This window comes from Pristiophorus japonicus, chromosome 18 (genome assembly GCF_044704955.1).
Source record: "Pristiophorus japonicus isolate sPriJap1 chromosome 18, sPriJap1.hap1, whole genome shotgun sequence".
Lineage (NCBI taxonomy): Eukaryota > Metazoa > Chordata > Chondrichthyes > Pristiophoridae > Pristiophorus > Pristiophorus japonicus.
Genome location: NC_091994.1, coordinates 52243598 through 52262515, shown reverse-complemented (window position 1 = coordinate 52262515; position 18918 = coordinate 52243598). Strand labels below are relative to the sequence as shown.

The window sequence follows — 18918 nt, the reverse complement described above, 5'->3', positions numbered from 1 at the left end:
ATGGCAGGACAAGTTGAGAAGGCTATTAAAAAAGGGATATGGGATCCTTGACTTTATATATAAAGACAGAGCACAAAAGCAAGGAAGTTATGCTACACCTATATAAAACACTAGTTCGGCCCCAGCTGGAGTATCGTGTCTAATTCTGGACACCACACTTTAGGAAGGATGTCAAGGCCATAGAGAGGGTGCAGAAGAGATTTACTGGAATGGTTCCAGGGATGAGGACTTCAGTTATGTGGCGAGACTGGAGAAGCTGGGCTTGTTCTCCTTAGAGCAGAGAAGGTGAAGGGAGATTTGATAGAGGTGTTCAAAATCATGAATGGTTTTGATAGATTAAATGAGAAACTGTTTCAAGTGGCAGAAGAATTGTTAACCAGAAGACACAGATTTAAAGACGATTGGCAAAAGAACCAGAGGTGATGTTGTGTTCATACTCTATTTATTTGTTACAGCTCACTGGATAGGCATTAGGACCCTGCGAGAGCTATTCACAATTGCTGTACTCATGCTGGTTCATGCCGGTTTGGGGACACCATTTTGGGTTGTATAAAGCACGCGGTTTAAGTTACCTTTCGCCTGGCTCAGTTTGTCAGTTATTTACATGTACACAACATAATTTGGCGACGAGGATGACTCAAATTGATCTTCCTACTCCCCCTGCCTTTCCTCTCCATACCCGGGGACCCTCCAATTCTGTGGCCGAGATGGATAAAAAGCTTTTCTACATACATTACAGTGAATGTGTTAAGACGGCGGCAACATATTACCAGCTCGCCACAGTGCAATACTTAACCACTGCAGGCCAACGCATCTTTGACCAAATTGAAGACACAGAGTCCTACGACAAAACGGTAAGCACCCTAGAGAACTATTTTGGGCCAAACAAAAATATCATGATGGAGAGATACCAATTCCGTCAAAGGGGGCAAGGGAACGGTGAACCAAAGAGTACATCATTTCATTAACTGAATTGGCCACCGCATGTAACTTTAGAGCACTTGCAGATGCAATGATCAGGGATCAAATGATTGAGAAAACAATCCCCTGCATTTGGGAACGCTTACTAATGGAGGATGATAAATTGACATTAGACAAAGCCACTACTTTGGCCATCCAAATCGAATCAGCACTTTCCGATTCAAAAGCGATCAGATCCCCTGCTCCCCATGCAGCAGACTGTAGCTACAGCCCATGTGCAAGACGTCCGTCCAAAGCAGAAATCACAGCAGAGACCCAGGGCTAGTAATAAGCCACCCACTACGGATCATGGGCTTAACTTCCACTGCTTTAACTGTGGGGACAAATCACACTCAGCAAAGAGTCCTAACTGCCCTGCACGTGGGAAGAAATGCTCTGCATGTGGTAAAATGAACCATTTTGCGAGTGTCTGTCGCTCATCTCAGCATATTCAACATATGGACAACCCCGATAGTGATGAACCCAGTATGGTTTACACTGTTAGTGACATTTCGGACATCGGTTCGGGTAAATTCAAGGACTGAGATAAACAATGACGGCACGCCCATCGGCCTCCTCAGTGACCTTGGAGCCAAAGTCTCCATATCGAGCGAGGCTGTGTACAGAACCCACTTCACACAGTCAACTGCAGCCCGCAACTTGCATTCTACATGCAGATTCCCCGACTCCAAAATTGAGGTACTTGGGGTCATACCTGTCCCGATATAATACAAGGATATAACACTGGAGAACTTTTCCTGTTATGTCTCAAAGGGAAGAAGCCTCAGTTTACGACCCAACGGGCACACCTGTGCACACGGTGGACTTTAACAAGCAGTATCTCTCAATTTTCACAGGGTTTGGAATGACAACAAAATTCTGCCATCGTCCCCGTGTTGACCCTTCCGTCGAGCCGGTTACGTAGGGATTTCGCCATCCGCGACCAAGTATCTGCAGAATTAACACGACTCAAATCTCAGGGAATCACTGAGAGCATTGACCCCTCACCCTGGATCTCGAACTTAGTCGTTGCTTGGCATAAAAATGGGGAGATCCACCTATGCATCAACCCAAGAGGTCAACAAGGCCATCATCCCGACAAGTACCCTCTTCCTACCATCGAGGAACTGTCTTCAGAATTCCACGGCTCAATAGTTTTTACAAAACTCGACATGTGCCGCAGTTACCTGCAAATACCTCTAGCGGAGGACAGCAAGCCGCTCACGGCATTCACGACGCATGATGGTCTGTATCAGTATCGACGCATGCCCTACGGACTATCTTCTGCATCAAGTGCATTTCAGAAGATTGTCACTACTATGCTAGCAGGCATAGAGGGAGCCCTCAATCTGCTTGACGATGTCGGCGTCCATGGACGGACAATGGAAGAACATGACCAGCGACTTCACGCACTTATGGCTAGACTTGCTACACATAACATTACACTTAATGGCGATAAATGTACATTCGCTGCTGGAGAAATAAACTTTCTGGACTAGAGTCACAGCACAAGATTGACGCGATCCAGCGAATGCAGGAGGCTACCTATGTTAATGGAAAGATTCCCAGGCTCAGGCATTCAACACGCTTAAGGAGAAAATCACATCCCCTCCTAGCCTTGCGAACTTTGATCCGAATGCCACTACGTACGTCACCACGCATGTATCAGGCACCGCCATGGGTGCTGTGCTCTCGCAATGGATTGACGGCCTGGAACGCCCAGTCACCTTCGTGTCTCACACGCTCTCGTCTGCAGAATGTAAATACGCTACAGGGGAACACGAAGCACTCGCTTGCATCTACACACGTGAACGCTGGCACATCTATCTCTATGGCAAGAAATGTACCCTCCGTATGGATCACCAAGCGCTAACTACGCTACTTGCTACAACTGGATCTGAGCACAGACTACTACTAATCAGCCGATGGTCAGATCGCCTTCATCAGTATAACTTTGATGTACAATACATCACTGGCAGTCGCAACCACGTAGCTGACATGCTCAGCCACTCAACACCTGCTTCGGACTCTGGTGCTGACTTGTTCACAGATGACGACACATAGGTCACATTGATCATCACTCAGTCCATCAGAAACCCTGTCTCCTGCGACGAACTCAAACCCGAATCACAGCACGATGCTATGCTCCAGCATGTGTGCCACTTCCTCCAGACTGAGTGGCCTAAGGCAATTCCGGAAGAGCGGAAAAACTTCACAATGAATTTTCCGTTTGGAATGGTGGCTGCCGAGCTCGTGGTGATCGAGCAGTAATTCCAAAGTTGCTTCAACAGCATGTTCTCTCATTGGCATACAATGGACACCCTGGCATTGTCCGCATGAAGCAGAGATGTCATGATTCAGTATAGTGGCCTGGAATTGATACTCGCATCGAGGAGTTCGTCTCACACCGCAAAGCACGCAGTCGGAGTGAAAAGTCCACAAACATCCGACCAGCGCCAATGAAGCCCATTCCATGGCCACAAAGACCATGGCAACAATTTCAGTTGGATATCTTCGATCCACAGCGTTTCCTTGTTTTAGTACATGACCTACATTCCAAATGGCCAGAAATCGCTACAAGTTCAGTGACCTCATCAACAATCATTACTATTCTGCAGCGTATGTTCACGAAGTGAGGCCTCCCAGAGATCATAATCACTGACAATGGACCACAGTTTGTGTCCTGACCAGTTCGCGGATTTTCTCACTCATCACGCTATCGAGCATCGCCTTACTGCTCGGTACAATCCTCAAAGCAACGGAGATGTTGAACGATTTAATCGCGTCATGAGAGGGTTTGAAAGCCAACCTCTCAGCAGGCCAAACATTCGACGAAGCAGTTCAAACCATTCTCCGCAGATACCGTTCAACAAAGCACTCGCTAATGGGGAAGACACCCATGGGTGGAATCTTCGCTGGCTACTGGACATTCTCAAACCCGCAGCCAAACCAGCAGGATGGAACAGAGGCACCGTTCTATTTCCCAACCAAAACCTCGAGCAAACACCGCAAGCTCCACGCCGATCTCAGCGTAACAGAACACGGCCTGGCTATCTCAAGTACTTTGTCTGTTCATAGACTGTGGTTTTAAAAAGGGGGGAAATAAGGTGTTCATACTGTATTTATTTGTTACAGCTCACTGGAAGGGCATTAGGACCCTGCAGGAGTTATTCACAATTGCTGTACTCTTGCTGGTTCATGGACACCATTTTGGGTTGTTGTATAAAGCACGCGGTTTAAGTTACTTTTCTTCTGGCTCAGTTTGTCAGTTATTACGCGTACATAACAGGCGACATGAGGAAACATTTTTCTTTTTTTAAATGCAGTGAGTTGTTGTGATCTGGAATGCACTGTGTGAAAGGGCGGTGGACACAGATTCAATAGAGACTTGCATTTATATAGTGCCTTTCACAACCACCAGACATCTCAAAGCGCTTTACAGGCAATGAAGTACTTTTTGAAGTGCATTGTTGTAACATTCAAAAGGGAGTCGAGGGTTATCGGGAGTGGGCAGGGAATTGAGGCCAAGATCAGATCAGCCATGATTTTATTGAATGGCAGAGCAGGCTCGAGGGGCCAAATGGCATACTCCTGCTCTTATTTCTTATTTTCTTATATTCTTAAGAGAACTGAATAAATACTTGAAGGGAAAATCATTATGGGAAAAGACCAAAGGAGTTGGATTAATTGGTTAGCTCATGCCAGGCACAGTGGGCCAAGTGGCCTTCTATGCAGTATCATTCTATAATTCTAGCTAATGGAATATTCAAGTCGATGAGCTTTCGACCTACACGTTAACTGTTTTTCTCCCCACAAATGCTGCCTGACCTGCTGAGTACTTCCAGCATTTCAGTTTTTATTTCAGATTTCCAACTTTGGCAGTACGTTGCTTTCGTATGTAAATGGAATAACTGAAGCTGCAGTATATTGCTTCGAGGATAATACACAGATTAGAATATGTTGCAAGACAAGTGGTCACTATGAAAGGATATGTTTATCAAAATGACCTGAACCCGGAAGACATGTTAAATTCTTTGAACACAATTAGAGTTCATTTGCAACACCCAAAGCTCTGATTGGATCCCTTGATCACAAGACCTGATTGGTCCCCTTGGAGGATAAGACACACCCAGCAGCTTCTCTCGAATGTGTAATTAGAAACGCCCTGCCTACGTAATCAGTGACTTTGCAACGGGTAATCCGAGCCATTATGACTGCCGACTCCAGACAGAACAGAGCTCACTCTCACAGGTTAAGACCTTCTCCCACCTCCCCGCAAACAAGTTCCTGCCGCCAGACCCCTACCATCCCAGTTTCTGACCACCTCTCCCCGCTCAAGTTCTTGACTTCTTCCCTACCTCCCCGACCTCCTTCCCATCTCCCTCCCCAGCGCGCCAGTCCCTCCCTCCCTCGCTCTGCGCCATTCCCCCTATTGTGCTCTCTCTCTGCGCCAATCCCTCTCTCGCGCTCGCTCTCTCTCGGCGCCCCAGTCTCTCTCATCGACCCGAAACGTTAACTGTTTCTCTCTCCAAAGATGCTGCCTGACCAGCTGAATATTTTTACTTCAGATTTCTAGAGGGGCTGAATGGCTTACTATGGTTCTTATGTTTCATTTATGACCTTTACAGACAATAATGAGACGACTTTAATCAATGAGTTTCAACATCAGAGGTAAAAGCAGAATGTGCTAACGCAAAGCATTGCCCAGCCATCTCTCCTCATGCACATTTTCCTCAACCTCCCTTACTTGAGTGTGATCCGTGTCCATCATCATCCTTTTCCCTCCTTCGGTCTTTCCTCCCAACATCTTCCTGTTTCTTGGAGTTTCCTCGGTTGTCCTTTCTGTCATCCCCTTTTCCATCATCCCTTTTCCTATTGACAAATGACCAGAGGTAAAATCAAGCTGTTTTATCAAGACTCACTAACTGGTATTTCAGATACATTCTCAGTCAATCCATTATGTAAAGGCAGAGCAAGGTAAAGTACTTCGTACGCAATACTGAGTTTATTTACAATTCAATGGCAGGATGGCAGTGATTGCGAATTCCTGACCCCATTAAGCGATTAAGACTATGTGCAGAATGGCAGTAGTGTACTTCCTCAATTAGAAAAGGTGCATTCGAGTGGGTGGCGGGCATCCCTTGGAGCTGATTATGGGCTTGCAACAAACTTTGCAAGCAGCCTTCTGTACTTAACAGGCCTTGCATGGAGGATTTGGTACCAGTGACACTCGCTCTCCTCACATGCTGGACTGAGCTCCTCTGCTTGGTGCATTTCGGGATATTCCCACCTCACCAGTCAAGACATTCCTTGCAATGAAGCCCAAACAAATATGGCAGGTGTTCGTCTCGTGCCTAAAACGAGAACAGGTCTTGCAGCATAAAATCCATGTTATTGGACAACACTGGCAGAGGATCCCTCGTCATCTTAATAAACTCATTTCTATGGGATGTTTCAGAAGAAAATTATTTTTTGCAAACAACTCTATTACTTGTAGCGTGTCTAATTTGAACAGGAATAAACTTCCCAATGGAAGAATGAGAGAAGCAAACTAAGTTTGAAGTAATATGAAACCCTTGCCAACCATCCCTAGAGCCTTTAGCCATGCTGAGTCCAGCTTTTCATCTCAATGGAAGACACATGGAGTTGAGTTGTGATTGCTCCATTTTCATTTCCAGTTCCGTTTCCTGCTTTCCTGTAATGTCACAGGCCGACCCCCGGGCCTCCCGCTCCCTACCCTCCCCCGGGCCTCCCGCTCCCTGCTCTCCCCCACCCCCCCCCCGGGCCTCCCACTCCCTGCCCTCCCCCGGGCCTCCCGCTCCCTGCCCTCCCCCTTTGCCTGCCGCCCCCCCCCCCCCCCGCTCCCTGCCCTCCCCCTGCCGCCCCGCCCCCCCCGCTCCCTGCCCTCCCCCTGCCGCCCTGCCCCCCCCCCGCTCCCTGCCCTCCCCCTTTCCCTGCCGCTCCCCCCCCCCCCGGGCCTCCCGCTCCCTACCCTCCCCCTCTCCCTGCTGCCCCGTCCCCCGGGCCTCCCACTCCCTGCCCTCCCCCGGGCCTCCCGCTCCCTGCCCTCCCCCGGGCCTCCCGCCCACTGCAGATTGTGTTACTCCCCTGCAGTATGCCACTGCAAGGTGCAGCGCGAGCCATTCTAGGAGGGCGACGGCTTCGAGGAGAGCGAGTGGATGACTACCCAAGTACTGTAGCTACCGTTAGCTGTATATCACTGTGAATGAAGCACTTACAAACATGTTTGCAGGTGATCATGACGTTTTAGACCCAGCTACAAACAGATCCATACAAGAATTGCCTCAATTATATTGTGATACCATCAGTGAAGCTCCAGCTTCAACTACTCAAGGTCCGCGTTTCGGAGCTTGAGCAGCGGCTGGAGTCACTACGGTGCATCCGCGAGGCTGAGAGCTACGTGGATAGCACGTTTCAGGAGGTAGTCAGCCCGCTGCTTAAAAGCGTGCAGGCGGAGGGGAAGTGGGTGACCACCAGACTGAGGAAGAATGCTGGGTAGGTAGTGCAGGAGTGCCCTCCCCTGGGAGTCCATCTCGACTTCCAACCAATATTCTCTTCTGAGCACTGGTGAGGTTGATGGTGCCTCTGGGAAGTGCAGCTAGAGCCAAGTCACCACGAGTGGCTCAATTGCACAGGGGGGAGGGACAAAGAATAAGTGCGCTTTAGTGGTAGAGGATTCAATAGTTAGGGGAACAGAGAGGCGTTTCTGCAACTGTAGACATGACTCCAGGATGGTATGGTGCCTCCATGGTGCCAGGGTCAAGGATGTCACAGAGCGGACGCAGGACATTCTGGGAGGAGAGGGAGAACAGCCAGAGGTCGTGATCCATATCGGGACCAATGACATAGGAGAAAGAGGGATGAGGTCCTGCAGGCAAAATTTAGGGAGCTAGGAGAAAACTTAATGGGTAGGTCCTCAAAAGGTAGTAAACTGCAGGTTACTACCGGGTGCCACGTGCTAATGAGTACAAGAACAGAAGGATAGAGGGGATGAACGCATGGGCTGGAGAGTTGATGCAGGAGGGAGGGCTTTAAATTCCTGAGGCATCGAGACCACTTCTGGGGGAGATGGGACCTGTACAAACTGGACGGGTTGCACCTCAACAGTGCCGGGACCAATATCCTCGCAGGGAGCTTTGTTGGTGCTGTTGGGGAGAGTTTAAATTAGCTTGGCAGGGGGATGGGAACCCGAGAACAAATTCAATAGGGAAGGAAGTAAAGCTGAAATTGGAAAACAAGAATGTAGAAAGTGAATCTGTAAGACAGAGGAAACAAGGGTTAGTAAGTAGTAATCAAGGAGGTATTCCTGTGCTAAATGGTATATACTTCAATGCAAGGAGTATAGCGAACAAGGCGGATGAGCTGAGAGCGCAGGTAGACACTTGGGAGTATGACATTATAGCCATTACAGAGACATGGCTCAAAGAGGGGCAGGTTTGGCAGCTCAATATTCCTGGTTATAGGATTTTGAGACAGGTCAGAGAGGGGGATAAAAAGGGGGGGGGGGGGGGGGTCACGGTATTGAAAGCTTTTGATAAGGTACTACATGGCAGACTGGTCATGAAGGTTAAAGCCCATGGGATACAGGGCAAAGTGGCAAGTTGAATCCAAAATTGGCTTAGAGGTAGGAAGCAAAGGGTAATGACTGATGGATGATTTTGTGACTGGAAGGATGTTTCCAGTGGGGTTCCACAGGGCTCAGTACTGGGTCCCTTGCTTTTTGTGGTATACATCCATGATCTAGATTTGAATATAGGGAGTATGATTCAGAAGTTTGCAGATGACACTAAAATTGGCTGTGTGGTTCATAGTGAAGAGGAAAGTCATGGACTGCAGGAGGATATCAATCTACTGGTCAGGTGGGCAGAACAGTGACAAATGGAATTTAATTCGGAGAAGTGTGAGGTAATGCACTTGGGGAGGGCTAATAAGGAAAGGATATACACATTAAATGGTAGAAGTGTAGATGAACAAAGGCACCTTGCAGTGCTTGTCCACAGATCCCTAAAAGTAGGTCAGCTGGATAAGGTGGTTAAGGCGGCATACAGAATGCTTGCCTTTATTGGCCGAGGCATAGAATAAAAGAGCAGGGAGGTGATGCTTAAATTGTATAACACACTGGTTAGGCCACAGCTGGAATACTGCATGCAGTTCTGGTCACCGTATTATAGGAAGATTGCACTGGTGAGGGTGCAGAGGAGACTGACGAGGTTTCACCTAGAATGGACAGATTGGATAGGCTGGATTTGTTCTCCTTGGAACAGAGGAGGCTGAGGGGAGACCTCATTGAGATGTATAACATTTTGAGGGGCCTGGATATAGTGGATTTCCCTTGGTGGAGGGGTCAATTACGAAGTGGCATAGGTTTAATGTGGTTGGTGAAAGGTTGAGAGAGGATTTGAGAGGAAGCTTCTTCACACAGAGGGTTGTGGGGGTCTGGAACTCACTATCTGGAAAGGCGGTAGAGGCAGAAACCCTCACCACGTCTAAAAGGTGCTTTGATGGGCACTTGAAGTGCCGTACCGTGCAGGGTTACGGACCCTAGAACTGGTAAGTGGGAATAGGCTGGATGACCTTTTGTTGGCTGGCGCAGACACGATGGTAAGTATTTCAGGGAATATAATACAACCAGAGTGGTCTCCTGGACTAGTTTTGATTGCCTGGATGTGTCAGAGAGGAATTTTCCCAGATTTGTTCCCTCAGTTAGCCTGGGTTTTAACTGTTTTTTTTGCCTCGCCTAAGAGATCGTATGGCTCCGGATGGGGTGGAGTGTAGAATGCAGCGATACATGGGGTATCGCAGTTGTGTGGGGGCGGGCTGGTTGGGCCGGATGCTCTTTACCGTTCCGCCATTGTTCATTGGTTTATATGTAACCTTCAGGGCTGCTGACCGAGGGCCGTGTGGCTCTTTGCCGGCCGGCACGGACACGATGGGCCAAAATGGCCTCCTTCTGTGCTGTAAATTTCTATGTTTCTAAGTAAGAGTGCAAGCAGCAGGCTGTATTCTCAATGCAAGATAGCCTACCACAACTGAAATAAAAAGAAAACAAAACTCTATTCCCTTGCAGGAGATATTTTAGATTGAAAGCATTTTTCCCTTTTGGTATGGCCAGCCACTTGATGTCCCCAGATTCAGTAGGGTGCTCTTCAGTGTATTCCAGCTAGTTGTCCTGCAAAGTGACAACTTCACAGGGGATAATGCATATCAGTAGACCTTCCAGTCCATGAATGTCTGAGCTGGATAACATCAGTAATGATGGCATTTTGTTGTGTGCTCAGCCAGATAGCTGGTTCGGGGAAACAAACCAAGAGTGAACAAAATTATTTTTAAGAGAACATTTTTTTTTTTTCCCCACGCGCACGCGCCAGAACAGATACACAGGCGTGCCATGCGTACGCGCCTCGCACACACGTGCAGCCTGGAGCATACGGAATGCTTGCCTTTATTAGCCGAGACATAGAATACAAGAGCAGGGAGGTTATGCTTAAATTGTACACTGGTTAGGCCACAGCTGGAGTACTGCGTGCAGTTCTGGTCACCATATTATAGGAAGGACGTGATTGCACTAGAGAGGGTGCAGAGGAGATTTGTGAGGTTTCATCTGGAATGGAGAATCTTAACGATGAGGACAAATTGGATAGGCTGAGTTTGTTCTCCTTGGAACAGAGGGGGCTGAGGGAAGACCTCATTGAGCTGTATAAAATTTTGAGGAACCTAGATATAGTGGATAGCAAGGGTTTACCAGCTCTAGGTCCATAACCCTGCCCATCCAAGCACTTTTTAAATGTGAAGGTTTCTGCCTTTGCCACCTTTCCAGGCAGTGAATTCCAGACCCCCACCACCCTCTGCATGAAGAGGCCTTCCCTCAAATTCCCTCTAAACCTTCCACCACACTTCCATTTATTTAGCGCCTTGAACGGAGTAAAACGTCCAAAGGAGCTTCACCGGAGTGATTATCAAATAAGATTTGACACCAAGCAACATGTGGAGATATTAGGACAGATGAGGACAAAGAGGCAGGTTTTAAGGATCATTTTAAAATTGCAGAGCTTAGGTCCAAGGGCAGCTGAAGTAACGGCCACCAACGGGGAAGTGATTAAAATCCGGGATGTACAAGAGGCCAGAATTGGAGGAGCTCAGAGATCGCAAAGGCTTGTAGAAGGCTACAGGGATAGGGAGGGGCAAAGCCATAGAGGGTTTTGAAAACAAGGATGAGAATTTCAAAATTGATGCGTTGCCAGACAGGGAGCCAATGTAGGTCAGCGAGGGGGTGATGGGTGAATGGGACTGGTTGAGAGTTAGCATATGTGCAGCAACATGGGATCAGAGGAAGACGATACGACACTTTCCGAGGATCACATCGAGCAAAGGTTTTAAAGGACGATGGACTGGTTCTTGTGTATGTGTGATGGATAAAACAAACAAGGTGAGGAATAACTGTCATCAAAATTTCTGCTCGAGTGGAGAGGCCTTTAAGCCACTTACTTGGATCTAGTACGATCTTCGTCAGTACCACTTCTTCGGCTGGAACTAGGTTTGGAGACCTTCACGGTTCCTCCCTGCTGCTCTACTGGCTTCTTACAGCCAGGTTCACTTTTGGCCTGAAGACACAAACACCACATTGTACTTTCATGGAGATGCCGTTGCAGTGGATGGGTTCCACCATGTCCCTTTTTTAAGCTAAGGTGATAAAGCCATCTTTGAATTCTTTGCTTCCACCACTGAAGGAATTATTTCATTTAACCTCATTATTGTCCATTTCAAACACATTTAAGCTCCTGACGCTCTTAAAATATGTTTATTACCATTCCTGAATATTTACTTCACAGAAAAAAAAACTGCGTTTTTTTCAAAAATGCACCTCAATGAAAACTTGAGTGAAAGAAAAATCAACGTCATCGTGCGTTACTTCAGTACTGAAAAGAGAAATTATTGCTTTTTTACCATCTTCATTCTTCAATGAGCATTCCTCACATACTGCTGGAACCTAGCAGAGCTGTATTTCTTGGGCATTCCACCTCAATTAACAGGGACAGCTGGGTGCTGCTTTAGTTAGACAGAGAAACTCCCATTGAGCTGCCGCAGTAGTCCAGGAGTTTACTGCCCTCAATGTCTTGCTTTAAGCTTGCTGAGAGCAAGAGAGCAGAGAGTTTCCCTCCTTCCCTTACTGAGTTTTTGGAATAAAACAGGCTCTTATTGAGCCTATAAAGAGCAAAATACAGTGATTGTGTCTCCTCCAGCTATTAGCAAGTTCAAATAGGACAACACATCTCTAGGTGAGGAGCCCAAAATTGAAAGGGAACACTACTCCTGCACCTATTTTCTCCTACTCCTGCACCTAGTTTCTATGTTTCTATTGGTGAGAAAGCAGGAATGGGGTACCGAAGTTGCATGTTCAGCCATGAACTCATTGAATGGCGGTGCAGGCTATAAGGGCCGAATGGCCTGCTCCTGCACCTATTTTCTATGTTTCTATGTTTCTACAACACGCGCTGTAAAGTAAATATCACAAAATCCATGCAGGGTCTGGCTCCAAAAGTCAGAAATTGTAGCAGTAGGAGCAGAGGACCTCGCGGGGTGGGAATTAACCGGTGCGACTGGGCTAAAAAGGATAGAGCCGGGTCCTTTCTAAAATGGTGAATAGTTAAAACTATTGGAGGTCCAAAGAGACTGCGGGGTCCAGGTACATAGATTATTAAAACATCATGAACAGGTCGAGAAAAAAGCTAATGGATGCTGATCTTTATACCTAGAGGACTAGAATACAAGGGGGGGGTAGAAGTTATGCTGCAGCTGTACAAAGCCCTGGTTAGACCACACCTGGAGCACTGTGGACAGTTCTGGGCACCACACTGTAGGAAGGATTTATGGGCCTTGGAGGGAGTGCAGCATTAAATTAGGAGAAGGAATTAGGGTTGTACTCCCTAGAATTTAGACGATTAAGAGGTGTTTTGATCAAAGTTTTGATAGAAGGGGGAACAGATGGATAGAGAGAAACTATTTCTGCTTGCTAGGGTGCCTAGGACTAGGGGGCAGAGTCTAAAATTTAGAGCCAGACCTTTCAGGAGTGAAATTAGGACACACCTCTACACATAAAAGGTGGTAGAAGTCTGGAACTCTCTTCCGCAAACAGCAATTGATGCTGAATCAATTGTTAATTTTATCTGAGATTGAGATTTTTGTTAGCCAAAGGTATTAAGGGATATGGGGCAATGGCAGGTATATGGAGTTGGGTCGCAGATCAGCCATGGTCCTACTGAATGGCGGAACAGGCTCGAGGGGCTAAATGGCCGATTCCTGTTCCTATTGCCAGGAGCAAGAGGTCATGTGTGTCACCACCCAGCTTAATGTCAAGATGCAAATTCTTCTGGATTTTTAGCAGCTGGTTTCCTCAGAGCCAAATTAAACTAGTGTGTGAAGAAAGCCAGAATAAATAAGATGTAAAATTATGACACTAAGCCAGAGGGTGCTTTTCCAGAAATCACACAGACACACACACAGCAACTTCTGTAGAGGTGTAGACAACGAGTGGCAAATTTAAAATCTTAATGTGTTTGTTTAGCAGTTTGCATTCGTACTTTCTTTGTGCTCACCATTTCGACACTGATGGTTTGTCCATTTAGGTCAGACTGATTCAGGGAGCTGATGCTTTCTGTTGCCTCCTCGGCCGTAGACATTGTTATGAATCCGTAGCAGCGTGCACCAGGATTACGAGCATCGGTTACCACTTTGGCACAAATCACCTGTATAGAAATTATCCAAGACAGGAAGCACTCGTCAGTTTTCCATGGAAATGCCTTGAAATGTCATTTATTGGCTGGTTAAATGCTTACTTGCAAGTCAATATTTTATGAAAAGCAAATACTGATGCTATTCAAACAGTTGGACACATCCAGTGTAAACAGGCGCAGGTGCATTCTCGAGCTTTACACAAATCTAAATTACTGCAGTGGCCGTCAAGTAAAGCTTTCATTTTTTAAACAGCATGGATACATCATCATAGGCAGTCCCTCGAAACGAGGATGACTTGCTTCCACGCCAAAAAAAGGATGAGTTCACAGGTGTTTCAATGAAGGACCTAATATTCCAGGTCCTGAACTACATCTTGAAGGGTGGAAGATGCCTGTGCATGGATTTTTTTTAACGTATGGTGGCCGATGCACACCAGCCACCACACGGGCTTGACAGAGCTAGGTCTTTGTCCAGTGACAATGGTTATCCAAGACGACTGGAGACCAGCTTTGCTGCACGGACCCCTGGCCCCGAACTCATGCCTCTCCTGGGCCCAGATCACAGCCCTCCACAGTCTCTCGCCACTCCTGCTGTATCTGCCAGGGAGCAGCGCAAGCTGGTGCAGGAGGACGACAGCAGCGAAGAGTGACGTCATCAGGGTCCAAGTCGGTGATTGAGCATGGATAGATTGGCCAACAGAAAACAGAGTCGAGATAAATGGCTCATTTTCCGATTGGCAAACAGTAACTAGTGGGGTGCCGCACTAGTGCTGGGTCCTCAACTATTTATAATCTATATTAATGACTTGGATGAACAGACTGAGTGTAATGTAGTCAAGTTTACTGATGATACAAAGATGGGTGGGAAAGCAAATTGTGAGGACACAAAAAATCTGCAAAGGGATATAGACGGGCTAAGTGAGTGGGCAAAAATTTGGCAAATGCAGAGTATAATGTGGGAAAATGTGAGGTTATGTACTTTGACAGAAAAAATAGAAAAGCAAATTATAATTTAAATGGAGAAAAATGTCAGTGCTGCAGTAGAGGAACCTGGGGGTCCTTGTGCATGAAACACAAAAAAGTTAGTATGCAGGTACAGCAAGTAATCAGGAAGGCAAATGGAATGTTGGCCTGGATTGCAAGGGGGATAGAGTATAAAAACAGAGAAGTCCTACTACAGCTGTAAAGGGTATTGGTGAGGCCACACCTGGAGTACTGCATACAGTTTTGGTCTCCGTATTTAAGGAAGGATATACTTGCATTGGAGGCAGTTCAGAAAAGGTTCACTAGGTTGATTTCGGAGATAAAGGGGTTGACTTATGAAGATAGGTTGAGCCTATACACACTGGAGTTCAGAAGAATGAGTTGATCTTATCGAAACACAAGATAATGAGAGGGCCCATTTAAAACTGAGATGAGAAGAAATGTCTTCTCTCAGAGGGTTGTAAATCTGTGGAATTCTTTGCCCCAGAGAGCTGTGGAGGCTGGGTCATTGCATATATTTAAGATGGAGATAGACAGATCTTTGAGCGAAAAGGGAATAAAGGGTTATGGGGAGCGGGCAGAGAAGTGGCGCTGAATTCATGATCAGATCAGCCATGATCTTATTAAATGGAGGAGCAGGCTCAAGGAGCCAAATGGCCGACTCCAACTTCTATTTTTTATGTTTATGTTCTAAATGGCCAGCTTCCATGTTGAGATCTCTGTGGCAGTTCATTCCTGTGCGAGCATATCTCTTCTAACCGTCTACTCCTCAATCAGCAACATTCTCTTCCAATCAACAAGTTTAGAATTACTTACATTTATATAAGCACTTTATCGCATCTCTAAGAAACAACTCCAAGTGCTCATATATTAGTATTTTGCCGATAATTTGAGCTTACATTCCTCAGCTTTCTTCCGAACACCTGCTGTCTCTGCATACATCCTCATTCCTCTTGCAGTCCCCAACCATAGAATTAATAAAGCTGGATCTCCACCATTCTTTCAATGGGGCAATGAAAAAACGATACCCATTCTTGGTCTATCACTGATTTCAAATGGAACTCCTAAATTTGCCTCGAAGATACTCGCATTCCTCTTTTATGCTCAACACTTCTCAACGAAAGCCCAAGTCTATCCAAGACTTGAAATCTCATTCCAAATCTGAATACCGTCTTCTAGCATTTCTCTCTCACTCCCAGATAGTAGACATAATAAAGGTACCACCTTCTATCAACTGCAGTCACTGTCTCTGCATCACAACCATGTCTCTCTGGTTTATCACTGTTACTATGATCAGTGCTTTATGAACTTTACTTCTTGTTCTTCCCAAGCTATACCTACACCTCTCCAGTCTCACTTGTGACAGTGGACATGCAGCAGCCACGAAGCTGCTTTACTCCCTTCAATGTAAAGTGTTGCTGACATCAGTAACCAGCCCTACAGAGGATCCAAGCCTCAAAATGGTTTGGAGTAATGCTTTAAACAGAGACTACGGGAGACAACAAGGTAGATCCAACAATAAATCTACAGCCATACAGATTCAATTCAGTCACATTATAAAATACCAAGATTTCAAGCATAAACCATCACTGCAAACAAATTATGCATAGCTACTGTGACACACCATCTCTCTCCCTTTCACATCTCATTTGGATACTTCACCTCAGGTGGATTGTTAATAGTTTGACATCATTCAGGATCAGTGTGACACAGTTGGTAGCACTCTTGCTTCAGAAGGTTGTGGGTTCAAGCCCCACTCCAGGTCGAGCACATATTCTAGGCTGACACTTGGGTGTAGTGCTGAGGGAGTACTACACTGCTGGAAGCATGCCTTGTCTACCTGTCCCGGTGAGCATAGGAGAGCCCACAGCACTATTTGGGTACAGTGCTGAGGGAGTATTACACTACTGGAAGCATGCCTTATCTACCTGTCCCGGTGGGTATAGGAGAGACCCACAGCACTATTTGGGTACAGTGCTGAGGGAGTACTACACTGCTGGAAGCATGCCTTGTCTACCTGTCCCGGTGGGCATAGGAGGGCCCACAGCACTATTTGAAGAGCGAGAAGTTCCAGTGTCTTGGCCAACATTCCTCCTTTCGTTAATAACACCAAACTTAACTATTGTTTGTCAGATCTTGCTAATTGGTTGCTATATGTGCCAACATAACAAGGATTGCACTTCAAACAGTTTATCCATTCATTGGCTGTGAACCATTTTGGAGCATCCTGAGAATGTGGTAAGACACTATACAATTACAAACTCTTCCCCAACAGTGATTCAGTAAAATTCACTCACAATTCTTACCTTGCCATATTTACTGAAGAGGTTCTTCAAGTCAGTTGCTTTGGTGGCAGAGGACAGGCCACTCACCCAAAGGTTCTTGCCTGCAGTGTCCAAAGCGCTGCAGGGGTCAGGACTCCCTAAATCACAAATTTTCTCATTAATAATTACACAGCAAATGAAAGACTGTGGATCATGCAATAGGGATACATGGAGAGAAACTACACTTCAATGGTACTTCACTTCATTTGTATATACATGTTTGTATGGCTACTGTGGCACATCAATACTGAGGCAAGGGGAGCCAGTGCCCTCCAATTGCAACAACCCCTGTACCGCACACATCTCAGATTAACAATGCGGATACAAAATCTGCTGCAATTCTGAGCACCTACACATATACACTGCAACCATGGGGATTGCCCTCACTGAAGATTGCCCCCTCCCAGGTGCCCTCACTGAACATTGCCCGCTCCCAGGAGTGAGATGTTATGTAGAACCAGTGCCAGACGGAGTGCGATGTTATGTAGAACCAGTACTAGGTGAGAGCGAGATGTTATGTAGCCCGGTTATCAAGATCCACAAGGAGACATAGAAACATATAAAATAGGTGCAGGAGTAGGCCATTCAGCCCTTCGAGACTGCACCACCATTCAATATCATGGTTGATCATGCAACTTTAGTACCCCATTCCTGCTTTCTCTCCATACCCCTTGATCTCTTTAGACGTAAGGGCCACATCTAACTCCCATTTGAATATATCTAACGAACTGGCCTCAACAACTTTCTATGGTGGAGAATTCCACAGGTTCACAATTCTGAGTGAAGAAGTTTCTCCACATCTCGGTCCTAAATGGCTTACCACTTATCCTTAGACTGTGACCCCTGGTTCTGGACTTCCCCAACATCGGGAATATTCTTCCTGCATCTAACCTGTCCAATCCCATCAGAATGTTATATGTTTCTATGAGAACAATGTGGACCACTTTCCATACCTTGTGAGCCTATTTTCAGCAAGGGCAGACATCGATGACTAAGTCCCACCCAGCCTTCAGTGTGCGAGTGCAGGCTTCGGTCACCTGAGGAAAAAGTGTTCAAAGACCAGGATCTCAAACCTGGCGCCAAGCTCATGGTCAACAGAGCAGTAGTGATACCCGCCCTCCTATGGACTATGTACAGCAGGCACCTCAAAGCATTGACGAAGTACCACCAACGCTGCCTCCGCAAAATCCTGCAAATTCATTGGCAGGATAGACGCACCAACATCAGTATTGTCTCAGGCCAACATCCACAGCATCGAGGCACTGACCACACTCGACCAGTTCCGATGGATGGGTCACATTGTCCACATGCCCGATGCTAGACTCCCGAAACAAGCACTCTACTCCGAGCTACATTACAACAGGTGAGCCGCAGGAGGGTAGAGAAAACGCTTCAAGGACACCCTCAAAGCCTTCTTGAAAAATGCAACATCCCACCGACTCTTGGGAATCCTTGGCCCAAGACCGCTCAAAGAGGAGGATGAGCATCCGAGAAGGTACCGAACACATTTCAAGTCTCTTCGCAGGGAGCACATGGAAGCCAAGCACAAAGCGCGGAAGGACCATACGACAAATCAAGCACCCCATCCACCCGCCCTCCAACCATCATCTGTCCCACCTGTGACAGAGACTGTAGATCACCTTGGAACTCATTTTAGTGTGGAAACAAGTCATCCTCGACTCCGAAGGATTGCCTAAGAAGTAGAACCAGTACCAGTCGAGAGTGAGATGTTATGTAGAACCAGTACCAGTCGAGAGGGAGATGTTATGTAGAACCAGTACCAGTCGAGAGGGAGATGTTATGTAGATCCAGTACCAGATGAGAGTGAGATGTTATGTAGAACCAGTACCAGATGAGAGGGAGATGTTATGTAGTACCAATCGAGAGTGAGATGTTAT

General features: G+C 46.6%; 1 protein-coding gene across 3 annotated transcripts in view; it reads right to left on the bottom strand.

Moving 5' to 3' along the window:
- The window catches only part of LOC139228726 (scaffold attachment factor B1-like), a 122772-nt gene that overhangs the window by 60525 nt on the left and 43329 nt on the right, over positions 1–18918 (bottom strand). For all 3 annotated transcript variants that reach the window (XM_070860015.1, XM_070860016.1, XM_070860017.1), the window contains exons 9-12: positions 17003–17118; positions 13575–13724; positions 11467–11582; positions 5708–5832 (exon numbers count right to left, since the gene is read on the bottom strand). In XM_070860015.1, the coding sequence (XP_070716116.1) occupies positions 5708–5832; positions 11467–11582; positions 13575–13724; positions 17003–17118 (507 nt within the window). The remainder of the gene's footprint in view (positions 1–5707; positions 5833–11466; positions 11583–13574; positions 13725–17002; positions 17119–18918) is intronic.